The sequence below is a fragment of the Rhipicephalus microplus genome, chromosome 1 (assembly GCF_043290135.1).
Source record: "Rhipicephalus microplus isolate Deutch F79 chromosome 1, USDA_Rmic, whole genome shotgun sequence".
NCBI classification, from domain to species: domain Eukaryota; kingdom Metazoa; phylum Arthropoda; class Arachnida; order Ixodida; family Ixodidae; genus Rhipicephalus; species Rhipicephalus microplus.
Window position 1 is genome coordinate 215,161,897 of NC_134700.1, and position 17,918 is coordinate 215,179,814.

General features: G+C 46.3%; 1 protein-coding gene across 2 annotated transcripts in view; it reads left to right on the top strand.

Annotated features, from left to right (window-relative positions):
- The first annotated feature begins 1,183 nt into the window (after window positions 1–1,183).
- The window catches only part of Su(var)2-10 (E3 SUMO-protein ligase Su(var)2-10), a 128,277-nt gene continuing 111,542 nt past the window's right edge, over window positions 1,184–17,918 (top strand). For both annotated transcript variants that reach the window (XM_075891306.1, XM_075891308.1), the window contains exon 1: window positions 1,184–1,334. In XM_075891306.1, the coding sequence (XP_075747421.1) occupies window positions 1,311–1,334 (24 nt within the window). In that variant the 5' untranslated portion in view covers window positions 1,184–1,310. The remainder of the gene's footprint in view (window positions 1,335–17,918) is intronic.

The window sequence follows — 17,918 nt, forward strand, 5'->3', positions numbered from 1 at the left end:
GGTGGCTAACGCCACCAAGCCGTAATACTTAGTGAATCAAAAACTAGATTTATTTTTTTTCTTTACAAAGTTAGGTTGAGGACTCGTACTTGAAGGGTTTGAAGGGATGATGAGTGAAGGGTTTGGTTTTCACTCATGCCTTGACTTTAGCAACCAATTAAATAACCTCCTTCTAGTTAATTCTACCCGCTTAAAGTCTATTTTGCCCTTCCTTTCCCTAAACCCCAGTGCTTTGAAAAACTCTTCGCCATCATCCTGAACTATAGGGTGAAGCCCTTTACAGAACATAATCAAGTGTTCGGCAGCTTTCTCTTCCTCTCCACACGCACTGCATGCCTTGTTTGCTCCTTCGTATTTGGCCCGATATGTCTTGGTTCGCAATAGATAAATGTATATGGCTGTACCCTTTAGATCGGGCGGTGCGCCACTCCGGATAACTGAAGCGCTCTCTAAGTGGTGAAGTTCGGAATCTGAGCCGGCGCAGGCAGCTCTGTAGACCACTGCCAGCTGGGCAGGGCAGAAGTACAGTTGGTCGTGCTCCGCAGTCACCCCTCCCCTGAGGAACGAACCAAGTCGGTTCCGAAACGTCGGGTTTCTTCGAAACTTTTGGTTGGAGTCTAAATTATCTCCCAACTAGCACTACAGCATTTGAGAAGGCACATCACGGAAATAAAACGAAAGAAACAAAAGCTCCTTTGTCCATGAAATAATAAACTCCAGCTAAGCCTAATTATGTCAAAATAATTTAATTTTTATCAACATAACATGTGACGCCATCTAGTAGTTTATAAATAAAACTAATATTTTCGGACGGTGTTGTTGTTGTGGTAAATTGTCAATTGTCTCATAGATAGCAGCACCAGTACAAGTTAACCATTTAGTTCGTTGAAATGTTTTTACGACAGTATCGTCATTCTCTTTTTGTTATAAATCAATTACGCAAGTGCTGTTCTGAAGCGTAGCGCAGGATGAACCTGTCTTCACACTTCTCTTAACTTGTTACTTTTGTCTGTGCATCGACTATTCATTTCAACTACTTATATCACCCATCTAACATGTATGAATAACATGTGCAACACTCATTATGCAGTTGATTGCACATATCCCGCCTCAGATAATTTGTTTCGCCTAATGAGGTCAGGAGGTGCTAACTTTCGGCGCAGACTCTTGATAGAGACTCATATTGTCACAATTCTGTGACGCAACGCCTTGTGACGTAAAGTGGCAGGGGGCGCAGTGGTCGCCGTTTCAAGCGGTGTTCAGTTGCCTTTTTTTTCTCGCCTTGTTTTGGTCACTAATTCGATGGGGAAATGTCGGATTTTGAGGAATATCGAGTGAGTCCTCCTTTTCTCACTTTCGTTGCGCCTGCTACACTTGCCATATCGTTTATCTGAGGCTTTGGCAGCTTCCTACGAGTGCCTGTCGTTCGTACTCTATGAAGATTAGCAGACAGCCTGTCTGTTCAACGGATCGAGTGCATGATAGGCTTAGCTGTGGCTGCGACTGAGACTTGGAAACTATTCTTATGAGCCTTCTATAAATTTGAGGGTAACGGCTAACTGTGATAAAGACAAAGCGATTATATAGGCCAGCGGCAACGGTTTTTTGGGCAATGTGTCGCGCTTTTGCGGCCGAGCTCTTGACGCCATTCCGCCAAAGCAGGAATAAAAGAAAAAGCAACTTTCGATGTGCCCGAGTGTTTATGTTTAGCAGATACAGACGACAAGTTTAACAGTTTCACGCTGCAGTTCATGTGGGCTTACAAATCAATTGCTGGTTTCGGTCTCGCTGCTTTCTGCTTAGCTTCCGCGCTTTAGGGTTTCGTGCACGAAAAATCTAGAAGACCCCCCCCCCCCCCCCCCACCTTCCTAACTACCGCCGTGGTGAAGAGCCACGGACTGTGTTGACCTTTCTCAAGGAGTACAGGCCTCTTCGCGTTTGCGCTTGTTGCAGTACGCTTTCATCTAAATGTAGTGTCTAGGCTCCACGACGACTGTGTAAGCTGTCGAAGTCTGTACGTAAATGTTGGTTGCTTATGAAACTGTTAGCGAAGCGATCACTGCTAGGTTCGATTACTTTCGTAGTTCATGGGTCACCTAGAGTTTATTACTTTTCTAAGTGCTCACGATAAGATGCGACGTGCGTTAAGGAATAAAATTTCATTTTTCAACCGTCGGTGTTTTTGAGACATTTTCGTTCGAGTAATCACATCTTCCTTGCTGCCGCGCCGCTCGCGTTCATCTGACGCAGCCGTCGTAGCGGAAAATTTCCGGCTGCGAACCGTTAACTTGTAGCTGGGCTTCTGCTGAGCTGCGACTGGGAGTGTGGCTTAAGAACGAAACACCTGAAGCGTTTACACTATTTTGAGCTGCAGAGTGTCTCACTGCAATGTCCCGTTACGGATCCAACACGCGTACAGTTAATTTCGGCATCGCTACACCGTCGAGGCCCAGTGTGGCGGCATGTGAAGCTTCGCGATTTCGTGCCGAGAACCTGCTTACAATGTACCGTTGCTCATCGTTACGCACAATTAATTTATTAATCCTTGCGTACCGCATCATAAGTTTTTATTCTTATTAAGCTACAGAAGGCAGTGTTTTGTGTTCAGTTCGAGCATTTTTCACCCTCGCTGCTTAAAGCTAATTTGTATATTTTTGTAGTCTGGCATTGTTGAGCCTCTAGAAATGGTGTTAAAAATGGGGCACCAAACCGCCACAGGACTATTCTCAAGCGTTACGCCCGACCAGAGACGGTGTTTCTTTTATCGGCCTGCACAGTCTCGCACGTGCAGTCATCCCGATTTTTCTGCCCACAATTAATTTTTTGAAATAATTGTGGTTAATGAATTTTTCTCTTTACTGTTAAAGGACTACAAATGCACTCTTGAGGCTCCACAAAAGAGAGATTTTTAGTTTTCTTGGCATGCATTGTTTACTTCCTACACACACCGAAGCTAGAAAGCATGCATGAAATATTTCTTTAGTTTTAAAGTTTTCGTTGGCCCGTGTGCTCAGATTTGGGTGCACGTTAAAGAACCCCAGGTGGTGAAAATTTCCGGAGCCCTCCACTACGGCGTCTCTCATAATCATATGGTAGTTTTGGGACGTTAAACCCCACATATCTATCTAAAGTTTTCGTTGCCCAGCGTATGCATGTCGCACCCACTGCAGAGGACATTTATCATGATCAGTGAACAAAGTTCGGTGGACTTGTGAACTCTGTGCCCTGCATGCAGCCAAAATTGCTGTCAAGTCGTTGGGCACAACTCACTCGTTTACATGCGCCACATACAACTGACAGCAGGAGTACTGCTAGGGAATTATGATTTGCTGTCATCACGTGACTTGGACCTAAGTTAGGCTGTCTTGACACGTCACCCAAACCGACATGATCGACATGGAAACCTGTAGTGTTTTTCCAGCGTAGTACTGTTAAAAATGTATTCAATGGGTTATAAGATGCCAGGACACTACTTCTAGGGCTTTTAAAAGCTTGTTCTTATTTACAGTATAAATACTAAAATTTCTAAATTTCGTGTCACTTCTCTGTTTAGCGCTTAAAGGGATTGACCAGTGTTTTTTCGGCTATGGAATGTTTGTGTGCCAAGTTTTCTTTACCATCTAGGGTGTGAATGTTATGCTGATTAGTTCGTAGAAACTGACAAGCAATTCTCATTGTACCTGTTTTCCTTGCTGCAGCATTAAGCTTACCTGTCAGTGTGTGTAGTCATGGAGTGGTAACGAGGAGAATGCCATAAAACATTTTTCATATATTTTATCAGTATTTTTTTACCTGCAGTGACAACAAAGTTGTCTACACAAAACATGTGCTGCCAACGTTAGTTGTCTACACAAAACATGTGCTGCAAACGTTAGTGCACGGATGCACTGTGGCTCAACGTATTTGGACTGGCTGTTGCAAAAGCAGCGTAGCTCTTCACCGTTGACTCCTCCCCTACTTTGTAATGAACTTACAATTAGGCAGACGAGTTCAGTGATTGCAGACAAATTCAAGCATTAATTTCGGTGAGCCTAAAAACAACAGAGGATTATGTGTAACAGTCTGAACGACTCATTTGCGTTGCACCAAGGCTTTGCAGCAGGGGGCGTAATAATCACAGCAGTTTCTGCGATTTACAGATACAATTTAAGTATTCTAATTCTCTTTGAATTGCAAAAAGAATTATTGATTCTATCTCTATAATTCAGTCTTACCTTGCACCAGTGGCGTGACATGAAGCACATTAGAAAATGAAGCGTATTTAGTTAATGTCATCTTTTAGAATTTGATAAATGTGCATCTAATATATACATATATCTATTTCCTTGAACATGGTACAACTGCTCTACATTAGACGCACTTCATTAGAAAAATCTAGGACTGATAACTGCTTCAAAGGACTCATTTATTACCCCAAAACATGGTTTGATCTCTAGTAGCTGTGTGAAAATGGCTTCAATAGATCACATCATTGATTACTGTTACCAAAATGAAAGCTTTTTTTTAAATCAGCAGAGGGCCAAAGTTTGAAGACAGCGTAATGCTTCTCACAGAAGCGAGGTTAATGGTGTGGTATCTCTATAGCATTGTTGAAAGAAATGAACATTTCATACCATAGAAACCTCAAGCATTAAAATTTTCTGTTTATGCAAAACTTTCTGTTAACAAAAATTATCATTATTGTAATATGATGTCCACATAATAACAGGCAATATCTTTTTATACTTAAACTGCTTAAAATTGGAAGCAGTCAAGAAAAATGCCTCTAGACATGCACAGCAGATCTTATAAAATAAACAGTCTGAAGCATGCCCATTGATGCAGTTGATGTGAAGCCGGCTCAAGTTACTAGCATGAGTGCACTATGGCATCACGAGTTTTTACAGCACTTGCTCAGGGCTGGTTTGTTGTTCTTAGATGAGTGAAACTTGCATTATGTTGTGAAGATACTGCAACCCCACTCTGATAAGCTTCCCTAGTATCCCTTTGCAAAAGTTGCCAAACATAAAAAGCCCTTTGCATTGCCCTAATATGCATTGTAGTTTCTATTATTAAAAGGAAAAGTAAAATGTTAATTTTTTCCTATCACTGTTAAGCAAACTCATTTTATAAATTTAGGGCCCCTAAACAAAGTTTCTCAAAGATGCAAAATAATGCTATCAAACTAGTAAAATTCTTTCAAGAAGTATAGCATCAAGACAATTACTTAAAGTAGTGCTGACAAAAATTTATATGATGGCTGTAAAGCTTGTTTGGGCTTCTTCAGTTAATTATTTGGAGATGATCTTATAGCAGCCAGACTGTTTCAGAGAGCACTGAGTGAGGTGGGACCCTAAGAAGTTTTTCTGTGAATATAGCCGTGAACTTGAAAAAGTGCCTTCACGTAGCACCACATCGACAAATTTTTCAACAAAGGCTTCATAGGTATTGCAAAAACCTCTCTGCAGTGTTGTAAATATCATTCCCCCCCCACCACCACCAAAAAAAAAAAAATCACTGCAGCGACAGGGGCACCTGCCTTTGTACTCCCATGCAAGCCTGTGAAGGAGCTGCTCTCACTTTCCTTTGAAAAGTTTTGCTAGGAGAGAGCACTGGCAGAGATCATAACAGCCAACACAAACTCGTGATGTACGGATAGTTTACAGAAGTTGCTGATAAAATATTTGCATATGCGTCTACTCAGCACGAAGCAGCAAAATGTTTTGCCCATCAAGATGAGATTGGAGTAGCTATGCTAGTGATGGGGCCTGCCGCACTGTTGTCATTTTTTCCTATTTTGATTGGTCAGTCTGTCAAACAACAGAAGAATGGAGCTTTCCATAATGTCATGTAAAGTCAGGGAACCAAGCAGGTGTCTACTCAGTTGTTTCATATTTTGATACTCTACGCTACTTTTTTGGCTCCATTTAAGGTCATTGCATTTTGTCCGCCATGGTGGATCAGTGTTTCAATGCTCGGCTGCTGATTCGAAGGGCACTAGTTCTATTCCTGCCGCAACGGTCGTATTTTGGTGGAGGCGAAATGGTGGTGTGCAATGTATTGTGCAATGTCGTACGTTAAAAAACACCAGATGGTTGAAATTTCCGGAGCCCTCCACTATAATTGTAATGTGATTTCGGGACGTAAAACCAGGCATGTTACATGTATGAAGGACATCATATATTTTTATATTTATCTGTTTCCATTATCAAAGCGCATGGCTTTCTTTGGCTCTTTCGCCCATTTTAACAATTGGTGGATAGACACTGTCCATGAATTCAAAGGGAACATGTTATCACAAAGCTGAAATAAATCGCTCCCATTAGCAAATGCCAAATAGGCCTTTGACAGGCACGGTCAGCCTTTCAGAGCTTCGTGCTTCGGAGAAAGGGTCTGACCTCGGCCAGCTGGTTGCAGTCACAACATACTCCTGATTGGACTACAGGGTCAAGAAGGTTGGAGAGGGAGGGAGTGGGAAAAGGGGCTGAAAAAAAAATGCCAGCTGACATTGTCATTCGACGGAAGGCCTTCTCCATATCTCATATGTGGGTCATTCTTGAAGGAAATTCGATGTCAGGTTTCGAGAAACTCATAGACAGTTTTAACACAAAATGTGCTGACACATATACTAATGCATAGTGTTGGGGAGGCCCCGCCGCGGTGGTCTAGTGGCTAAGGTACTCGGCTGCTGACCCAAAGGTCGCGGGTTCGATTCCCGGCTGCGGCGGCTGCATTTCCGATAGAGGCGGAAATGTTGTAGGCCCGTGTACTCAGATTTGGGTGCACGTTAAAGAACCTCAGGTGGTCAAAATTTCCGGAGCCCTCCACTACGGCGTCTCTCATAATCAAATGGTGGTTTTGGGACGTTAAACCCCACAAATCAATCAATCAATAGTGTTGGGGAGTGTTGACTTGGTCTTATTCACTCACAGCTTTTGTGACAGTATGTGAAGAAACAATGATAAATATGTGCCATATTTCATGAGAAAATTAGGCACATGGAGGACAGTGCTTTCAGTTTTAGCATGACCTGCCAGAAATGCTTCGCTAGCAGTGGGATCTTTTTCTGCTACCAAACTCTGTTCTTTCTTCTTTTAATTAGCATAATTTATTAGCACTGATGTGAAGTGTATATTGCTATAGACTTTTGTTAAAGGGATTCCAAGACATATGTATTGCAATGTGTACGAACTCTGCTGCATGCTATTAAACACAAAGGGCATGTCAAATTTCAATGCTTGGAAATGGATATTTTAATGTGGTATTGTTTTGGCCAAGAAATGCTGCGCTTGACATATGACGTTGTGATGTCGCAGCATGGGGAAAAAATTTGCAGGCATTGTGTAGTGACAGGCCAAGTATGAAGGCATTGCTGACTAGAGAAAGCATTCATTTCTTGTTGCACTCTTTGTAACAATTATAACATTATTACACATCGATTCTCTGTACAGTGATATTGAAACCGACTGATGGGAACAATTTCCATTCTATATTGTTTACAGCATTTTCACGCTTGTCAGTGTTGAAATTGAGCTTTCTTGGTTGAACCCTCCCAGACAGTCCTGGTTGTGGCTGCTGCCATCTTGTCGAGTAAGCATGTGAACCACAGAGTTTAGTATGTAGGTGGCTTCCATTAGGCCTTGAACATAAGAAATAAAAGTGGCCTTGCAACACTTTATGAGTAACCATCAAATGGCTCCATTAAAGGAGTTTATTGCTTCACGAATTGGCGGCTGGAAGAAATTTTAGTTTGTCAAGTATGAGCAAAGTTTCAGAGACTTGATGCACAATTTGCAGAGATTTGACGTACAAGTTGCAGAAGTTTGACGCACGATTTATCTCTTCTCTTGTCTGGACTAGCAAGCTGCACACAAGCAGAATGGGATGAAATACGAGAAAGAAGTTAGTTCTGTGTGTCATGACATTGAGCAATTTTTCTTTGAACACATGGCTTACATTCAGTGTTATCACGAGCACATGCCTGTTTCAGCACAATTTAACTATGCCTCGGTAACAATTCGGCACACGATGCTCAAAATAAATCGGTCAATGGCTGTGTATTTGGGTATATGACGTGGTTATTTAAGTAATGGTGTCATTTTTAGATAGCAGGCACAGTGTATCAGGAAACAAACAAGTGTTAAAGGCATCATAGTTGAAATCAAGAAGAAATGATCATGGGCAGAGCACGTAGCGCGAAGTCAGGATAACCGATGGTCATGAAAGATTATAGACAGGATCCAAAGGAAGGCAAGCATGTGAGGGGAAGACAGGAAGTTAGGTGGGCAGACGAGAGTAGAAAGTTTGTGGGTGTAAAGTGGCAGGAGCAGGCACAGCACAGAGTTGACTAGTGGAATGTTGGAGAGGCCTTTGACCTTCAGTGGGTCTAGTCAGGCTGATGAGAATGACGATCATCATCATTTTTAGAAAAAGGCTACGATTTCAAGCTGTCTTTCATAATTGTAATTTTCTGGCCACATGCTGCACTATAATGTGATTTGAGTGTTCTCGGTCGCCTCGACTACCGATTGGCAGTGTTTCCCGACTATGCTGAAAAAGTGTTGTGAGGCCCCTTTAAGTATAAGAATTAGACATCCTTACCCCTGACCTTGGGGTCGTTTTTGCTCAATGCACATCTATCCTAATTACCTAAAGATCAAGTGTGGTCCTTGTCACATCACTACATCATCTCGCAATGCATTTGCATAAACTCCTGTTACAAATGCATGAAGTCCTGTTATTTTAGATAAGCTTCTGAGCACTGATATGAATACATACAAATATTTCATAAGAATATATGTTACGTAGATGCATTAACACTGCGGCCGCATTATCGATGAAAGCGAAAATGCTTGACCGTATGCATGGAATAAGGGGCCCAGTAAAGAGCGCCAGGTGGTAGAAATATCCGTAGCCCTCCTTTACGGTTCCTCATAATCATATGGTCGTTTTGGGATGTTGAACCCCAACGATTATTATTGCATACATGCATTATGGCACAAGGTAGTCTAGTTTACTCATTTCCCACGACTACGACATGCCTCATGGTGTTTATTGTGATACCGGCACGATATGTTTCTGACTCAAATTTCTCTCTTCGCTGTATTGTGGCATTTCCGTAGCCACTTCGTGGAGGATTTCTGTGCGCCTTGGACCCATCTCTATTTTTTTAGATGCGAAGCAGCTCTTTGACTGGCCTGCGTAACGCTGTCCGTACGAACGCGCCGCTGCTGCGCGTTGACGTCACGCTCCCCTCGCAGTGCGCGCTGACGTCACTCCCTCTACCTGCCGCCCGCAGCTGTCGCTTCGTCCGTTCGCCCGCAACACCTGCCGTGACTGCCGCTCGCTACACCGTCAACTCGTCGGTTCACGCGCAGTATACTTGACGCTTGTCTAACGTACGCGTTGAAACATGTCTGTACGTGTCACCTACAAGACGTACGCCAGCCATCGCTTCAAAGGAATCTTACAGTGCTCACCGCAGCACCCGCGTTAGCGCTGCACAACCCGGGACACCCGTGCGCAACGCTTCTGCTTTGTGTCCCATCAGGGTTCCATTCAGGAGATGGTCCTAGTTTTTTCCATAGGCCATGGTTGAGCCATTTTACAATGGAAAAAGGCAACTAGTCGAATACTGCATCAATACTTAAAATACAAGCACGTTGCATTGTATATGCAGGTAGTGTTGCACACGTCACATTTCGATTAGTCACTTGGATGCATTGATTATGCAGAGTTCTAGACGTGCTTTTTGGTGTTATCGCTTTCAGAATACTCGTTTAAACTGCATGGAAATGGCAACATGTCAGAAACAAGCATGCACGCTGCACTTGTGTGCCTTTGTGTGCATATTAGTTCTTTGCGATGTGTTGTGTTTTTCGCACAGTTTAAACACGTCTTCTGAATCAGACCAACTAAGCCAACAGAATTATTGCACTTGCAGCTTTGGTGGAGTTGTTTGCCGAGAGATGAGCTTCTAACTAAACCGTTTACAGCTTCTCTTATGGACGAGTCCCATTATTTGGCCATTCTCTGACCGTGCACACGCTGGCAGTTTATCCTGCAAGTTGCTCAATAATGTTCCGGTGTTCTAGGAATTCATCTACAACTACGTCATTTACTTGTCTTTACGCTTTAATGAAATAATTTCATGCCGCCTCAGTAGGGTGGTTTTTGCTCGCTTGTGCTAGGAATTCATCTACAACTACGTCATTTACTTGTCTTTACGGTTTAATGAAATAATTTCATGCCGCCTCAGTAGGGTGGTTTTTGCTCGCTTTCCCTCTGCAATCTCCCTGCACGTATGTTATCGCCCGTTGTCTTTGGAAAATGCGGAACTCGTGATATGTGCGGTGTGATTCGGTTTGCGGAGCCGCTATTCCCTCTTTCGTCGGTGGGAGAAAAAGTGCTTTGCAGGGTGTTTGCTCTCCCTCGCCGCAAGCTGCGGCTATTTTTGCCGCCAAGGTCACCTTTAGCTCTCTCTCTCTCTTCGAGGGGCGCTGGTACGGCCGCCCTTTTGCTCCCCTGCATGTGCTCTTTTGCTGTCGCCAGGGTCATCGCCAGATTTGGGTTTGTTGTTCTTTTGGTGGTCACGGTAGTGTTCAAAGTTCAATCACCCTATATGTACGTTTGGACATGTGAGGTACAAAACATAGAAGACAGTACAGAACATACAAAATAGTTGCGGGGGGGGGGGGGGTCTGTAAATAGCGGCTGAACGCTAGTTCACGCAAACGTATCCGCGATTAGGCCTAGCGGCTAGTAAATAAATAAATGTAAATAGCGGCTGAACGCTAGTTCACGCAAACGTATCCGCGATTAGGCCTAGCGGCTAGTTGGTTGATCTTGCCGAAATGCGTAACCATTATTACTTCCGCACTTACTTTTTGTATAACACTGCAGATACACCACTTGTCAATATAAGCCAACGAGTTCTACTAAACTAGCCGAGGCTTAGAAAATGAAAATATAAACTATGTGTAGGAAAATATTTATTTGTGAAAAGGGAAAAAAAAGTTCATACTATCCGATAAAGGGAGGGTTAACGATAATGTACGGGTTAACGGGATAACCGATAATGTACGGGTTAACGTACGTAAATGCGCACGCGCACTTCGATCCCGCTATCACGGTACGCCCGGTAAGCCTGGTATACTATAACTGTCTATTTTACTGTCTCAGGCAACGAGAGGTCCGTAATGTTACACTGACGTCTGTTAGTTCCTATTAATATTGTGTCTGATAAAGAAAAATGAGGCCTTAAATGTTCGCTTTTTTTTTACTTCGGTGTAGCATACGTGCGTTATGATTTTTCCAAAATAATCTGTTTTTTTGGCCGGGAACAGCAGCACGTGTTCCGATCGTCGAAGTAGTTTCGCTGTAATGGGATTGTCCGGAGAGCTGTCGCGTGACTGCATGCGTGCAGCTTCCGTTCTTGCATGCACGGCCGCAACGCAAGAGGCGAGTGACGCCTCCAGGGGCTTACCCCCGTATTCAGAAACGCTCCTCGACTCGAATTCCATCCTTCACTCGAGTTAGTTGAGCACTACGCCGCTGCTCGACTGAAATTGACGCTGAGCTTCTCAAGAATCACTGCAGAATATTGCTGATATGCAGTGACATGTTCGGCCAAGAGACGGTGCTTCCATCGACTTTTTCGAGTCGTGGAGAGCGCTTGAGTGAAGGAGCGTTTGTGAATACGGGGCTTAGTCTGCACGGCGGTCGGAGGCTCCTCCGAATCATTGTGTTCCGTTCACACAACCGCCCCGCATCAGCCTTCCGCGTTGCAAAACGTAGTTCCCAAAGAGACACCGACGTTGCTCAAAGTTCGCCCTGTGCGAAGGTTCTTCTGAGATGGGTGGCAGAACTGCGCAGTCACGAGACGAGACGAAGGCTGTTTGTTGGTTCTCTGCCCCGTTGTCTGCGCTGTACCGCCACAATGTTCGTCTCTAGCGCACTCGTTATCTAGCTACACCTTCCGACTGCACTCCTTGATTGTGCAACGGCTTAACCCGGCTTTTTCACATTACGTACGAAACTATCTCCATCCATGGACGGGCTGCATTTTGATGGGACCACTTAGTACTGAAACTTCGTTCCGCGATGTCTCGGATCCGATGCTCTGTGCTTACTCCGGTATCCGTTTTGCATAGTTCGGGTTTGAGATGGCAATAATTAATTTTTGGGTGCTGTTACGAAGCGCGCCTCCGATGACGTTACGAAGAGCGCCACGAAATCCCTCCGCTGTCACCATTGTTACGAAAGACGGCGATGCCAACACGGTCCCGAAGGCGCCACAGCTCCGATCTTTGCCGACACGGTCACCAGCCGTTTGGTAGCATAGGTTTCTCAGCTCGCAACTGCTTCTGCGCAGAGCTGATAGACGAGCGGACGAGACGACGGTGAGTTAACAAGGTTTATGTACAGCAAAGAAATAGAGGCGTTACAAATTCGGCACAGGGGCCGACAGTTTAGAGACTCGGAAGAGCCGAGCTCTCTTCACTGTCACACAAGTCAACTGCTCGCGACGCGCCGCAGGGCTTTTTTTTATATGCACCGGGTGGATTCTTTGAGTAACCAAATGTCCAACCAGAAGCGCCGCTGGCCGTGAGGTCAGAATCATCCAATGGGGTCGCCGCTGGGCCGCGTCATTCTCATCAAATCCGGAGCCACTGCACGTGGCTGCACCCAAGGACGAGTGACGCCGCCACGCATTGCGTAAGACTCGCCAGACAGGAAGGCGCCGATTGCTTCGACGGGCCCATGGGAAGAGGTGACTCACTGTGCGTGCGCGGCAGAAAGGCACCGCCGCGTGATGACGCCGTTGAGTTGTTCGCGTCAGGCGGGCTCGCGTGCTGGCCTTGACTCAGATTGCCTTTTTCAGAGGCATGAACGTTCGGTGTGAACTCGCAGGCATAACAGCACCCCCGCCGCCAGACAACGCGCCGGAAAGACGAGCTGCTTCCACGTGGCTCGGATGTCAGGCGCGCTCGTTCGCCAGGTCCCTCCTGGTTCGCCTCCAGGGCCATGGGGAGAATGCAGCTCCAGACTCATTTCCGGGAACACATCCCATTCTTCCCATCCCAAATATAAATAAGTGGCTGCTGATTGGAGATGAAAAATAAGGTGCTTCTTTCTGTCTCGCGTATCGGGGACATGGCTTACATGAATACGATTCTGTATGAGGTGTGACGTCCCCGCAAACACGGACTGAACCCCGGTCCTTTCAAGATGTTTTCGCTTGTTTCTTAAACCAAGCATAAAAAAGGAAAAGAAAACCTTCGGTGTAACGAATAGGCATTCCGGAGTGGAGTACCTGGAAGGATTATTTCTACTGTTCTCACGGGCCCCCCAGCGCAAACACGAGGACCGGGCGGCGCCTTGTTGTCTACAGACAGTGTGAGAGTGTACGGTGGCAACAATCCGCGCGCACCCTTCAGATTTGTGGCATGGGGGAGCAGCAGAGCACCTTTTGTTGGTTCGGGGAATACGACCCTACTGCAGTGCCTGTGCCGGGTCCGGCCTGAATTTCCGTCAGCCTCCGTGGCTCCAGGGCTCATTACTGCGTTCTGCGCGGATGGCCACCCGCGGCGCTGAATGACGAAGAAGTGGCGGCTGCGGAGAATTTCGCGTGAGACATCGAGCTGCATGGAGACGTCGAGACTCGTTCTGGACATCGGCTCATCAAGTACCAGAGACCGGGGCAATTGGTTCGGCCGAAAACATTTTGGCACAACACTGCAAACTCCGGACGTTGGCCATTACAGACGATGCACTTTGTCGGAAGCATCGGGACCATTGTTTGCCCGTAATTCACATGTGTTTGGACGGCTCGCCCATCTTTCTCCCTGAGGCTTGAGTTTGAACATTGTTGCTTGCTCGGCTTTGTTTGGGAGAAGGTTTTCTACTGGTGTGGGCCGCGGGGGCGGCCGTCGAAGATGATACACTCCGACTGACAGAGAAATGTGTCGTGTCAACAGTGGCAATTGGTTAGGTGCCACGGAGGGGCGGAGTCGGGTCCTACAAAAAGGGACTACGAGACAATACGAGGAGGGTCAGAGATACGATGCGATGAGCTCGAGATGGTAGAGAGACGGAATGGAAAAGGAAGATAACGGTGCGAAGAGATAGCGATGAGAGGCGATGAGATGAAGACTAAGGCAGGGATGGTATGACGAGGAATGAAAGTTAGAGATGGGAAACGAGGAAGCGAGTGATTGCGGGACGTTATGAAAGAAGGCCAAGATGGAAATCGCTGAGAGAGACGACGAAGACGATGAAGACCGACAACATGGACGATTCGTGAGACAGACTTAATGCACCTTATTTAGACGAGCTTTGCAGGAAAGGAAGTGGCGTGTTGAGACATTGCGTGGCTTTATTCATTGATAACCTCATCATTTGTGTCGTCGTGTGTCTCCTTTATATATCCATATCCTTGTATTGTTGCAGTTACTTTCTTTATGTGCCTGCCCTGTGTCGAATGTCGCGAGTGTCTAAATCATGTGTTATAAATTTTGTGTCGTGGTTGATGTACGCGGGTATACGATGTTTGCAGTTAGTAATAAATTAAATGAATCAGGGAACAGAAACAGGTCGGAGCGTCTCTTACTTCCCGACCCCAGCACGAATCCCTGTATGTGAGGAGTGATCGAGACACATAGCCAAGAGGGAACCGGATAGCCAGAGGGGTTGAGTGTTCTTTCCTCTCTTTGGCAATCAGTAACGTAGCAAGGACGTCTCAGAGGGCACTGCTCCTCCTTTCCCGGTCCTTTTGCCACTAAAGGCCTCCCAACACCACAAAAGCTTGATAAAAGAATTACTGTGGGGTTGTTGTGGCGCACCTGTTAGCCTACGCATTGTTAACCAGACATGTGGTGTTCGGGGGACGCACTGCAACTGGTGCTAGGAAATGCGTGTCGCAGAATCGTACCGGTAGCACCACTGTTAGGGCTGGGGTTGCTTGGCCGGTGCGAAAACGGGTGGTTTTTGTTCCAGGAGCAGTCATGAGGACGAGTCGGAAGACAGAAAATACACTATACAAAGTATGTCCGTGTTGATGGTCTCAACTCTCAAATAACGGGTAGGACATTCTTCTGTGCGCCAGATTGAATGGGAACAATGGGACCCACCCCCAAGTTCTCCTCTCCACGTGGTGGCAAAAGCCCATCAATCGTGCACCACTAGCTGGTACATTATTATGGCCACGCCTGGGCCTCCAGGAGTGAATACCCCGGGTGGTCATTGACGTAGGACCACGAGGTGGGTCATTGACCGCTCTGGTGATCCTGTTGGGGATTCGGTGGCTCGCTGTCCGCCCCTGTCGCCCCTGGACGGGGCAAGTCCGGTCTGACGAAATTGCATGACGTCAGACACGTAGCACTGCACGTGCGCGGGGCTTTATTATTTACACCTCTCAGAAATGCTGCTTTGCGTAGAACGGTGACTGCCGATAGTGACCGGCAAAGTAGCGGCACAATACTCGAAAGGAGGAGCGCTAGAATTCTGGAGAGGCCCCGCCCAGATAATCGAAGTGCGACAGCTGATCACCTCCGCGAGTAACGAAATATATCGCGCCGTGCACTCGGCAATGTTCACCGAAGGCGGCCTCACAGGCCGTCCGACTCATGATGTCAGTCTGGAGTGCCCGCCCATTGAGGCTTGTATGCATCTGCCTTTGAAGAGAGAAATGCCGCTGACCGCATTTCCGGCACTGTTTGAATTGTCTGTTTGGCCCTGACACTCCCACAGCATGGGACAAAGGGTGGCAACCTCGTCACATGGCGTGCATGTGTTTGTAGTGTAAATGTCTAGATACATGGCGTGCAATGGGTCTGGGGTTTCGGTATGGATCTGTTAGTAATTGTCTGAAAGTGTACCACTTGCGTTCTGTTCAGCCTTCAGTGAGGGGATGGGTATATGCGTCTCTGTAACTGGTAGTGTGTGGTGATATCGTGAAACCTAGTCATACGATCCTCCAACGCCCACACGTTTGCATTACCTAAGGTTGCTTTTTAAATGCGAATCATTTCTTAGCGAACATCGGTGACCTTGAGCATGTCTGTCTGTCTGTCTCTGTCTGTCTGTGTCTATCTATCTATCTATCTATCTATCTATCTATCTATCTATCTATCTATAATCTATCTATCTATCTATCCGCCTACGACCTTTAGCTCTCCTGGCCCTTTGGATTATGGTATTGACACCAAACTTGGTGTGGCATAACATGAACATCATGACATGTATGTCATGAATGTAATGATTGACATTTAATCGTCCTGCTGCTCTTGCGATGGTTTCGTTCACATTGTATGTAGCAAAACTGGCATGGTATGGCATGATTGCATGGCGAACACAAGCGACATACCCTGCGGCGGCTGCATTTCCGATGGAGGCGGAAGTGTTGTAGGCCCGTGTGCTCAGATTTGGGTGCATGTTAAAGAACCCCAGGTGGTCGAAATTTCCGGAGCCCTCCACAACGGCGTCTCTCATAATCATATAGTGGTTTTGGGACGTTAAACCGCACATATCAATCAATCAAAACAAGCGTCATACCCTAACATGAAAATCATGAGATCCATGTCATGTAACAACATGACTACATGCCATGCTCATGATGCGCTGGTGGCCGTTTCGCTAGATTCAATTATACCAAATTTGGTATTACGGGACGTGAATGGATGACGAAGGTATGATGCTGGTGCAAACATGATAAACATGAGATGCATGTCATGTAAGAACGTGACTACATGCCACAGTCAAGGCGTCAATGCACTTCAACGTGACTCTGCGCGTGTGCGCACCGGCGTTCGTTTCGTTGCGTCATGCCGGCGTTGCCACGCCAGGTGCCGCTCCTGTCTTATACTCGAAGGCGCGCGCTGCGTTGCTTTGACGCATGCGCGTTTCATTGCATCCAATGTCCCCCCGTCACGAAAAGAGGCAGACGCAGTGGTGTCTGGGTAACGCATCTGCTGCACGAAATGCAGCATGTCGCATTTCGTGCTGGTTGCCGTCAGGCCACGCCGGTCGCGCCTGGCGTCAGACTATGGAGTGCTCGCATTTCGCCAACGTAGTGTTTCTGTGCCCAGCGTGCGCGCGCGTCAATGCTACATTGGTGTATATTGAACCCTTCATGATGCGCTCGCGGACGTTTCGCTAGCTCCACATATATTAAATTTGGCATCACGTGACTTGAATAGGTGGCGAAAGTAAACGGCACATCCGAACATGATAAATCATCACACCGAAGTCGTGTACGGCATAATTTGCCTCCTTCTCGTAACGTTGTGGAGCAATCGCGCGGTCTTGTTCAAGTTGTACTTTCCTGGTCATCAAAAGCATGTGCGTTTCCAAACGCTGTTTGTGTGCTCCCCAGATCCAGCTTGCCGACCTGAGTGCAACACCTATCATCAGCGAATGCGCGAAAGCCAGCGCATTTAAATAAAGAACCGCTTCATACAAATTTTGGAAATGATATCACTTATCTGCGTATCCGTTGTGCCCGAAGAAATATTAACTGTACAAGGCGTGCGAGAATCACATTCAAATACCGGGATGCATTCCATAGAGAAGCATGGAGACCGCGCTCTCCGCGTGTCTCAAACCCCTGTCATGCTTGGGGAGAACAGTTATCAATTTTCACTGAGGAGCAGCGTGCCTGTGTCATTAAACGAATTTCCCGTGAAGGGCTGGTTGTTATAGGCACCGTTCAGTCGAGTTATACAGTCTGACTGCAGCGCCAGAATACATAGCCTAGCGTATAAACAAAGCAACCTTGAGACGGGCTCTGGTGAAAATGGAACGCGACGCGCGCATCTCGCGCCCTGCATCTGTCGGTAGATTGTGGCCGGGAACCAAGGGGGACGCGCACTCGCGTCTATTTTTTCTGCGTGCCCCTAATGGCGAATGGCAAAGACTTCGAGATCGGACAGCAGTGTGAG